We start from the raw sequence: 10,586 nt of genomic DNA, 5'->3' as shown, positions 1-10,586 counted from the left end.
TGGACCTTGAGGAAAACATGAAATAAAAACACACGATGGACACATGCAATTTCCTTTTATATGTTCCTATCCCTCCTACTCCCCATATCCTTACTTCCCCCTCCCTGCTGCTGTTTGCTTTTGTGGAAACAATAAAAACAATTGCACAATGTCTCTGTGTGTCAAGAGCAAACAAAAGATTCTGGTAACTTCATCAGTTCAGAAAAGCAAAGAAATTTTTTCTATTTTTGCAAACCTACAATCACACAAAATAGCATTCAGATTGTTGTAGAGTGCAAATCTTGTCACTGAATTGAAAGCAGATTTAAATGGATTTACAGACTTGGGAATTCTTTAAAAATGTCATCTGTGCTCTGAGCACTGACACAATTATACTCATTCTAAACTAAAATTACAATTTTCCATTGTATGGCAACTTAAAATTATCTGTAATAAGCAGGATATCCTTTTAATCTATTTTAATACTGGGCAGAAAAATTATGATTATTTTGGATAGAAGACTAAGATTCAGAATATAACTAAAATATAGCAGTTTTCCTTTAATGACATAAAAATCTAAGTCTTGTTCACCAGGACATATAAGATAATTCACAAATTTTAATCACTATTCCTATCAGTCACTGTCAGAATATTTAATTTCTTCATATTTCTACACATTCGGATTAAATGAAGGATTCTACTTCTCTCTACATGACAAAGCCAAAGCTGAGATTTTGAAATCTTTCCAAATCTATGATGAAATTCTGGAGTTTCACAGGTTGATGTCACATTATCAAAATTATTTCTGTAGGGATTTTTTTTCCTTTGCCACAGATGAAGATAAGTAGAGCAGTGTAAAGATCAGCCTATTGGGGTTGCAAATACCCATTTGTAAATTAAGTGAGGTAAAAATGAGAAAGCTTTTACCTCCTATTAAAATACTTTAATTCAAAGTCATTCCTTCATAACTCAGTTGTTCATGAGTATGTAGGTTTTTGATATATTTTTGTTCAGATTTCCATTTGATTGAGGAAGAGAAAAAACAACACCAGCAATACCCTTGAAATCTCCACATTTATTTGAGGGTAAAAGTATATGCTTTACTTTGCCTCACACCCCCGAATATTCTAAATTACTCTTCCTTGATTTCCAAAAGAACTGAATGGTTTTTTAATGTAAAAATATAACAAAAACTTCTGACAGGCAATATTTTCCACTCCTGCTTTTAATGGCACCTCCCCCAAACTTTCAGATTATCTGTATGCCTAAACACACTCCTCTTACCTTTTTCTTAAGGAGCTCAAAAGTACCTCAGTTTCTGAGGTCTGTTTTATCTTCAGAAAGTGTCTGAAAAGCAGGAACTTCTCTCAGGACCTAAATAAAAAGACCCTATTTAATTGGTTAAATTATGGGTCTGCAGTTTGGTGTCATTAATACTCCTTAATTGCTTTAAACCACAGTACCTAATTTCTCATATTGAGGATGCTGAAATACTCGGACTGTTTTTGAAATCCCCAAAATTGCATTGAAAAGATAAAGCAAATATTTTACTTCCAAAATTTTCCTTGAAAGAAAATAATAAATAAACCCCCAAATTGAATATTCTGACAAAAGGTCACATATATATTCATATTCATAAGATATGCATATCATATATATCATTCATAAGATCACACAGCGAGGCTGAATTGAACCCCCACCATTTCACAATTCTCGCATTTGAATGATGTGTGTCTGTTGCCTGCTGCTCATGCTGCTGCTCTGGTTGCCTGTAAACCTCTGCAGTTAAACACCATTTAAAGAGCTGGTGCAGCTTCATTTATCCTCTGCTGCTCTATGTGGAAAACCCCTCTATCCATAATGGGAACAATCAGGAAATTGTAGTTTTGCAAGAGTCACTTTTACCTACACAGATATTAATATACCCTAAAATGCAAAGGTGTGGATGGGGCTCCACAGAATTTTGCTACAAAACTGGATGTCTACTGTGATTTCCACCTGCAGTCTTTTAAATGAATGGCATTACTGTCCCAGACACAGAATCCTGATACTCTGGCAAAATGCACTGGCTGTGGGGGACAAATAATGCTTGAACTCATATCCGCAGCTTTCTTCCTCCTGTGCCTGGGGTGTTTACACGGGGATTTCAGCATCTCATGTTCAGGAACTCTTGCGCAAAGAAGGGTTTCTCCACATTCCAACATGGTGCAAGCCTTGTTCTGGCCCTGAGGGCCACTTCTCCCTGTTGTTGAGGTCTGTGTTCTGCAGCTGCACAGTCACATTGCCTCAAACACCACCATCAGGATCATTGGTTATGTCTAGATTTCGAGCCAATTCGAATTCAAGTTAATTAAAATTCTTTGCAGGAATCTTGGTTCTGCTACCAGAGACAGCTCATAGAGCCACTTTTTAAACACAATATACTTAGGATTGAATCAGGACTTAAATTGATTAGATCAAGGTTAACTTTGCCTTACATCCAAAAGGCCTGTGTGAAACAGGCTGTTAAATTTGGAAATACAGCCTGCTGTTAGCCTTTAGTATTCTTAACAATTTCAAATCAATAAACTGAATCTTTGAAAGCAGAACCACCAAGTTTCAGTTGAGGCTGGTTGTGGTAATGGAGATGCCAGATTCTGGATTATGGGTAAAAAGGGTTGCAGGATCAGGAAGCCAAACAAGAACTACATTACATGTCTCTTTATTTAATTTAAGCCCCAAAATTAAGAGATGTCTGTGATAGATTGGAAATGTAAATTCACCAGGCACAATCACACAAAAAATGATAAAGACAGATCCAGAGTTTGTAGGCAAGAAATCAGCAAGATTCTCTGAGATGTTTGGTGGGAGTACAGGTTGCTTTTTAAGTTTTCTTTCTTTTCCTTCTGTCCACAAACAACATCCACAAATCCATAAAAATGCAGGATTATAATTTAAGATAAATGATATGTCACATATTTAAGTCTAGAGAAAACCAAGTGTGCAATGGCACAGTCCTCATTTTATCATCATGCCTTTGTATCATGCACCCCTGACAATCCATGCCAGGTTGAACCATCTCCAAAAGACTAGCCTCATTTTTAGATATTATTAATTACTTTATACTCCTTGCAACTTAAAAGAAACTAAGCAATTAAAATTTTAGATGCATTCTTGAAATCCTACAGGAAGAAATCAGCTATACAAACCCATCTGACAAAGGAATATGAAGGCAAAAACTCAACATTGTCTTGAAACAGAACTAAATGACTGATATATTCTAATTTTTTCTAAATAATTTACCCAAAGCTAGTATTTGATGACAATGTACCTGAGTTTGCACTAGTTCTGATGTAATAGGCATACATGCATTATTGCAAGTCTGAAGTACATATTTCTCTTTCCTCTTAGTGTTCAGAGGAAAAAACTAAAAAAAAATCAAAACCACGAGTGCTAAATACAGTCAAATACTGGCCCTGCAACTGCAAATGAGCCAGGTGTCCACTTCATTGTGAATCCCTGAATTTTCACTGAGAATGAAAAAATAATTCTCTGAGAAAGTAAAAATACCTTTTAGCTGCTAATTTAAAACAGGTTATTCTTTTTCATTGGATCATCATTGTCAAGAATGTTAGCCTTTCAGTGTAGCACGGTCAGGATACTTGGAAGAATATTAATAAGCTAGCACTGGGTGCCCACAAAGTTCCCTCATATGTCCCCTCAAGTCAAATCATACTTGACTAAAAGAAAAAAATTTTCCTCTAAGTGTAAAGTGAAAAGAAACCCAGTGCAGCTATTGATATGTACCAATTAGTAGAGCTGAGTTCAGACCTGTATGTCTAATATGTCAATCAGGCCCAGGTGCCTTTCTTACCACAGAAAGACTTGATAGACTTTTTTCAGAAATTGCTTTTTGCAGTTACAAACTTCTAAGATGGAAGGACAAGTGTAGGCTCTGCCCACCTCCTTCCATGATTGCCATCATGGTCTGTCTGTAACTAAAATTCATTCATTTAGAAATCATGGCTTCACTCAGTGCACTAACAACCCCTCTTGATGTACTAGGCTTTGAACCAGGCCCTTTTGAAACCACAAACAGTCATATGGTCTAAGCAATGACAAGGGAGTACAAAAGCAGTTCTACAGCATCCTATTAAGAAAAACCAATAAGGTGATTTCAATACAAAAGCAGTTCCATTATATTAAAATATCCCTACTGTCACAACAAGTTGGAGGGTAAAAAAATTAAGTGTCCCTGCCAGGCGCAACAGGACAGGTGAAGAAAAATGTAGATGTCAGACAGTTCAAATAGACTTCATCCAAAACATAGAAGTTTGACGGACAGAGATTTAAGACAAGGGTATCATTTTTCTTTGTAGCACTCAAATCTACTGCTATGGATTATGGAGAGGTTCTCTCTTTTTCTGGGGATGGGGGAGAAGCAGCAACAGTTTCCTTGCCATTTTCAGAGAATTCCAGCCTGCAAGTAAAAAAAAAAGTGCTAATCTTTCTCATTATTGCTGTGAAAGCCACACATTAGTAAGAATGTCTGTCAATTGAATGTTAGAACAAAGGTGTTCAGCAACCTCTGCTGACATAATAGTGAGGGACTTGGCATCCATGTTAATTTCCTAAACACTTTTGTTTCTTCTCAGTCCTAGTCTAAAAGGTCAGAGTGAGCAGCCACTAGCCTCTGTATACCACAAGAAATTAGTGGATGAATCAAAACAAACAAATGTATTATCAGTACATATTCTCTGGAAAAAATATGCCATAGCATAGAGAATGCATAAATCAAAAGGGTAGGTCTACAACTGAGAGAAATTGCTGAAGCTACAGTGACAAGGAGATGCTGAATAAATAAACCTCAGATGTTTTGTTACCTGCACAAAAACAGAATAGGTCCCACAGAGTGTTCGTTTCAACTCAGTGGCTACTTTGAGAATACAGATGATCAACTGCAGTCCGCTGAGTGCTATCAAAATCGAGAGTAAAATAATATTCCACTCCACAACATTAGCAGGTTCTGTGCACTTAGACCAGGCAGGGTAATCTGTGAGGTACCTATTAGAGAAACACCAGACTGAAGTAAGAAGAATGTTTCTGACTACTGATTTGATAAACAATTTCTTCCAGAAGAGTTAGACCAATGTTTCTTACCCCCCAGCAGTGTCTTTGAAAATATAATTCCATCCACTTGATGAATTGCAGAAAGGGCCTTGAATCAAATGCAGGATAAAAATGATGCAACTGTATCCCGAGAAAGCAATTCCAAGAAGGGCTAGCACAATAGAAATAAAACTCTGAAGTAAAGAGAGAGAGAGAAGTATTACCTTGTGGGGATAGTGTCAACAGCAAATATGATCATTCAGTCTGTCTAGCTACTTCCTTGGGGCTGAATTTCACATTTGATTTTCCCAGTCTTCACAACCCAGAAAGAAAAATAGCAGGTAAAGAATAGTAAGAATACACATACAAAAGAAAGATTAAGACAGAGTTTAAGACAGTTCTACAACTATAAGTTATATATTAATTTTGTGGAGTTTTTAAACTTGTGTTTTTGTAAAGTTGTTTCCCAAAATACCAGAGGAATGCAGCTGTGTATTAAATATGTCTGCATCCCAGATAGAGTGTATTGAGTAATTTCTGAAAAAAAACCACTTCCAAATAATACAGGCAAAGGGATGAAGCTATTTAGCTGGTGTGCTTCGTTCTGTGTTCTTATTTTATTTTACAAGGATTTGGGGAAATGTGTGTCTAATTTTTTTTAATCCTGTTTATGCTTCAGATGAAAGAAGCTACACTTTCTGTGACCTTGCAACCCAATTTAGAATCTTCTGTGAAAGGAAGTGAAAACAGAGCAGTGGAGAGGGCAGCAGGATGTGCCGGAGCAGGAGCAGGAAGGCATTGGAAACAAATACTAATGTGATGCACAGAAATAAAACACAGACTCACCCTGTAGGTTTTGTTACAGCTCTCACTCTGGCAGCACCGATAGAACACACTACACTCCAGTGTTATTAGAATTACTGCCAAAAGAAGGATCTGTAAGAGAACATCATACGATCAGTGAGATAACTGCAGATAGTAAGCCAAAGTCTCCTTCACCTTTGGAAGGCAGGGACTGCATCTCTTCTGCTGTCTTGATATTTTAAAGCTGATCCATAGGACAATTACTCAAGGCATACATGGAACTCGAGTGGTTTTAGTAGGCTGCTGGTGTACTTGTGTCTTGTACTTGAAAGACAAAGAGTACAGCCTCTACCATCACAGTAAAGTGCTATGACCTTGGGCACAGCTACACCAGTGAAGCTGAAACTATAAAACCAAGGTCACAAACAAAAGAATCAATACCAGTGAAAAGAAGGATATTTTATTGATACAAACACATCAGTTCAACACCTTCGTGCTGACACAGGCACACAAATCAGAGTATTGCCTTCCTTACCAACACATTCACTCTAGGAAAAGGCAGTAACACAAACTTTTGATTACATTCACGTGGACTTTCATTTGTCTTTCAAGTTCATTTGGGTAAAAGACCTCTAATTCAACCTCCACAGGTGATTAAATCAATATACTGTTTGCCTCCATAATGTAAGCATAAATTACATATAAACAAAAAGACAGCAGAAAAAAAACCCCAACACACCCTGCAATATCATTTGCACTTAATAACATACATAACTTGTCATTCAGTATACTATTTTTTTCAGTTTGATTGAGTTTTCTGCCTGCAGTGGTTTTTATTGAAGAAATCCATATGCTCTTTTTTTAAAGCAATTACATTACTGAAGAGTAATCCAATATTATTTGCAGTAGAATGCAATTCATTAAAAATTCACAGACTGAGCACTTACCATCACACCTGAGAAACAGATGCCTTCAAAATACCACTCATGGCTGGGGAACTGGTAACTGGCAGCAGGCAGAGCTTTCCCGTTTGGAAAGTATAGGAGGATGTTCACAACAATACTCCAAAGTGCAAGAGGTACCAGCAGGCAACTCAAACAGTTTCCACATGTCTCCAAAGCCATCTCTCAAGAACTCTGGAAGTTTTCTTCTTCTAAGCTAATAAAAGTTTACAAGACCTTCAATATAAGAAATATTTTGACCTCCCCAGCTTGATTCAGTATTTCATATTCACAGGAACCAGTGACTGAGGTGTGATTCCAGGAACAGAAGTGCTTAACAGTTAGCAGAACAACAGATGAATATCACTGTGTAAACTCACTGTCCTGTGTTAAACATGGCTTTATGTAGTCATTTCCCTTTTAAAAGATCCTCCTTTGTGATCTTCCAAATGAAATATGTCTAGGAGTCAGACTCAGGAAGGAACTTCAAAGCTCTCATTTCCTAGTACTGCTCAAAAATGTCCTCCTCCCCACCACACAAACTGCAACATAGTTTGTGACAGAAGCAAGGTTTTTCAACCACACTGCAGCATAGGGAAGGGGGCTCTAAGAAGATAAATATGCCCAGTCTCTGTACAGAAGACGACACTTTGCCTTATACTACAGAGATTTATTAGGAGGACCCTAAGGGGGAACCAATGAGATAATGACTTTCAGCAGCAGGCTGAGTCTGGGCCATCTTGCAAAGACTACAGAAGCCCAATTAACACTGGTTAGAAACTGCAAGGCAGACTTATTTTCACACTTTTAATCAATTACTCTTTCCCACTGCATTATGTGGCTCCAGTACTTTGCAAATTAAATCCTGCTATTTCTCCAGTTGTTTCATTCTGTGCTTACAGCTGAGCTTGCACAGCTACAAGCCTGACCTATGTACATGTGACTTCTTGTGCAGGACAAAAGGTCTGGCTGTTGTTTTGAAATGCCTGCTGTTTGCACTGTGCAAAGCCAAAGTCAGGCAGCTTTGCAATAGTCTATGTCATCATTCCCCAACCCCGGATCACCTAAACACTATCCCAGTAACACAGAGCCAGGGCAGTTTGAACACTTGCAGCAAAACCCAAGCCTTCAGTCTTATGCCCCTGTGAGTCACCAGAAAAGTAACTCAAGAATGACCTTACGCTTTACTCAATAGCAAAGTTGCAGCTGGAGAACAAACAAAAACAAAAAAAACCCCCCCAAACCCCCCCGAAACAAACAAACAAACAAACAAACAAACAAAAACCAAAACCCCCCCCAAAAAACCCCCAAAAAAATCACCCCCAAAAAACCCAAAAAATCCCCAAAAAACCCAAAAACCAACCAACCAAAACAAAACAAAAAAAAAAACCCAAAAAAACCCCCACCACAAAACAAATAAAAAAGGGGCCTCTATCAAAAGCAGGAAGGCTGTTTTTAGAAGCAATGACATCCCAATGTATTTTCCTTCTGTTTCCATGTGAGCTGTTTCAGGCTCGTCACACATGAGGCTCCTCTCATCCTCTCATAAAAGCTGTTTGGATTGTACGTTGTAACTAATTCCATACTATCGCTTAACATGAGATCACACAAGGAAATGGGCGGGGCGGTACTCACACAATTCCACCGTTCTTCTACCTATTCTCTGCTGTGACTCTCCTCTTTTCCTAGGAGGCTTCATTTTGAAGTCCTCATTCTTGATCTTCTCATATTTCCTGTTTTACTCTCTCACCACTACGGATACTTTTTTTCAGGTCTTCCTCTCATCAGAATTAGTAGCAAACCTGCCTTTCCAGACTCATAGGCAGAGACAGAGCTCATGTCATCAACACTACGCCACAGAGAGCAGAGGAAACAGCTGCATAAAAATCACGCACATCCAATCCCCATGATTTTTTTAGTACAGAACTCAAATATCATATAATTGGCTGAAATATTTTCTTAAAAGCAAAGGCCAAAATTAGTAGCAAGCATCTTATTTTATAATCAAATTTAATGTAATTTCCATCATAACCTGTTCTGATTAGAAACTACCTTGAGAAATGATGACTGAAGCAGCATTTGTTCTGCAGTACAGCAGTCTGCTTCATGACTTTGCTTTTGAACTGAGCCCTGCAAAGCTCAGTGTGGTTATTTTTCTGGCACACAATGCCACTAGAACAGGAAACAACTACTTTATACTAAGAATTAAGCAAACCTGTAAGCTAGTTTCTCAAGCATCTTGCCAAGTGTTGCAAGCACTGCTTTTCCATTGCTGTCATTATTCATGAATTGATTCCAAGCCTGTTACCGAAAATTCATGTTTACTCTGTGTGACTTCTCTACCAGCTGATATGAATACAACCTAAACCAATCACTTCTTCACAGTGTAACTGATAAATCTCTCAAAACAATGTCTTATGCACCAGACATCAAAATAATCCAGCTGGCCATTTTTTACATGACAATATAGAGAGTGAGCAGTAATGCTGTGCATTAGGGCTACAAGAATCTGTTGGTGCTGCATGCATTTGTGCTGATTTGAGTCTAAATGCTAGCCTAATCATTCTATATATTGGAATTCTATATATTGCAAAATTGTTTCAGTTCTTTAAGTTATTGTGTGTACCAGAAAAACAAATAAGCATTATGCAAGAATAAAGGCAAAAATCCTTAAGTTAAGTTGCATGGTAACTATACATTATTCTATTGAGGACTTTCTTTTCTATTTTCTCTCCTTCCATACCCCATTTAAACTTGAAGATATTTTTTTTCAAAACTGTATCTTCACACACAAAGACACTGTATCACACAGCTGCAAGGAATTTTGTGTGTATACATATGTGCATGCAGGTATTCTCCTTCCTCCCTCCCATAGCAGGATAGGACAGGGATAGACACTACAAAGAAATGGCATTAAATGGCATTAAAGTCCCTCAACTACCTCTATGTATTTAGGTATGAATAAATACTCTTGCAAAATTCAGGTATCCTGAGATTCTAGATACAAACTCTTTTCATGTGAGAATTCTTTTGCTGGTGTAGATGTATGTAGACAATTTTGCTTTCACAGTTCACTTCTTTTTTTCAGGTATGTATTTGTACAGGGCAGACTTAACTGTGCAGACAGCCTGAGATACACCTGAAGTTTCTGGCTGTCTTTAAGGACCACCCTCCTTGTTACAAATAGCCTAAGGATGCACTGTCACCCACTGGAACTTCTTTTTATCCCATGAATAGAAACTAACTTGATTGTTTTCAAGGACAGTATGAACAGCTAAATTCAAAAACTGAGCCTCATTCCTTTGAAATAAAGAGCTTGTCACATTTTGGTTTTCACTTGAAAAATGCCATTGCCAGCAGCAATGCTACCATGCTGGCTTTGCCAGCAATGCTGTTGGCAGCACATTATTCAGATGTACTTGTGATGAAACATTCACTCTAATGTGCAACAAGCTATACTTCAAAGGTTCTTACCCAGGACCTTACAGTAATGCCTTCAGGCTGATAGCCAGTAAAGTCAGGTATTTCAGATTAATCTGTCTTTACTGACCTGAATTTGGGCTGCATTCCTTGAACGCTGTGAGGCCTGAGGGTAGCTGAGGCAAAAAACAAGAGTCATGCCCGCATCTTGTTTTATCTCAGGATAAAATGGAGCAATCAGGAGGTGATCCCCCTTGGGAGACCAGGAGGTGCTAAGCTAGGCTCAGATGTGCAGGGACCCTCTCAGCTCCCCGGCTGAGAGCTGCCAGCCCTGACCCAGGACTAAGTCTCCAC

The 10,586-nt window shown here is 38.1% G+C and overlaps 1 protein-coding gene across 1 annotated transcript; it reads right to left on the bottom strand.

Annotated features, from left to right (window-relative positions):
- Window positions 1–2,664: 2,664 nt before the first annotated feature.
- Window positions 2,665–8,064, bottom strand: TM4SF18 (transmembrane 4 L six family member 18). The gene is made up of 5 exons (XM_071438315.1): window positions 6,819–8,064; window positions 5,914–6,003; window positions 5,119–5,261; window positions 4,842–5,022; window positions 2,665–4,438 (listed from the first exon to the last, which is right to left on the bottom strand). Exons 1-5 carry the CDS (start codon window positions 6,993–6,995, stop codon window positions 4,424–4,426), a joined length of 606 nt encoding a protein of 201 aa, XP_071294416.1. The 5' UTR covers window positions 6,996–8,064; the 3' UTR covers window positions 2,665–4,423.
- Between the last annotated feature and the right edge of the window lie 2,522 nt (window positions 8,065–10,586).

Source organism: Agelaius tricolor, unplaced genomic scaffold, assembly GCF_023055355.1.
Source record: "Agelaius tricolor isolate 1412-34295 unplaced genomic scaffold, bAgeTri1.0.p SCAF_12, whole genome shotgun sequence".
Classification (NCBI taxonomy): Eukaryota; Metazoa; Chordata; class Aves; order Passeriformes; family Icteridae; genus Agelaius; species Agelaius tricolor.
The sequence above is the reverse complement of the archived record's forward strand: the minus strand, read 5'-3'. Positions and strand labels throughout refer to the sequence as shown.

Bases quoted from the DNA above. Each gene is read 5' to 3' on its own strand.
- TM4SF18 (XM_071438315.1), bottom strand. From the start codon at position 6,995: ATGGCTTTGGAGACATGTGGAAACTGTTTGAGTTGCCTGCTGGTACCT. The intron at 6,004-6,818 runs GTAAGTGCTCAG...GTTCTCTTACAG, and splicing joins TCTGTTTCTCAGGTGTGATG to ATCCTTCTTTTGGCAGTAAT. The intron at 5,262-5,913 runs GTGAGTCTGTGT...TCTTTACTTCAG, and splicing joins GCTGTAACAAAACCTACAGG to AGTTTTATTTCTATTGTGCT.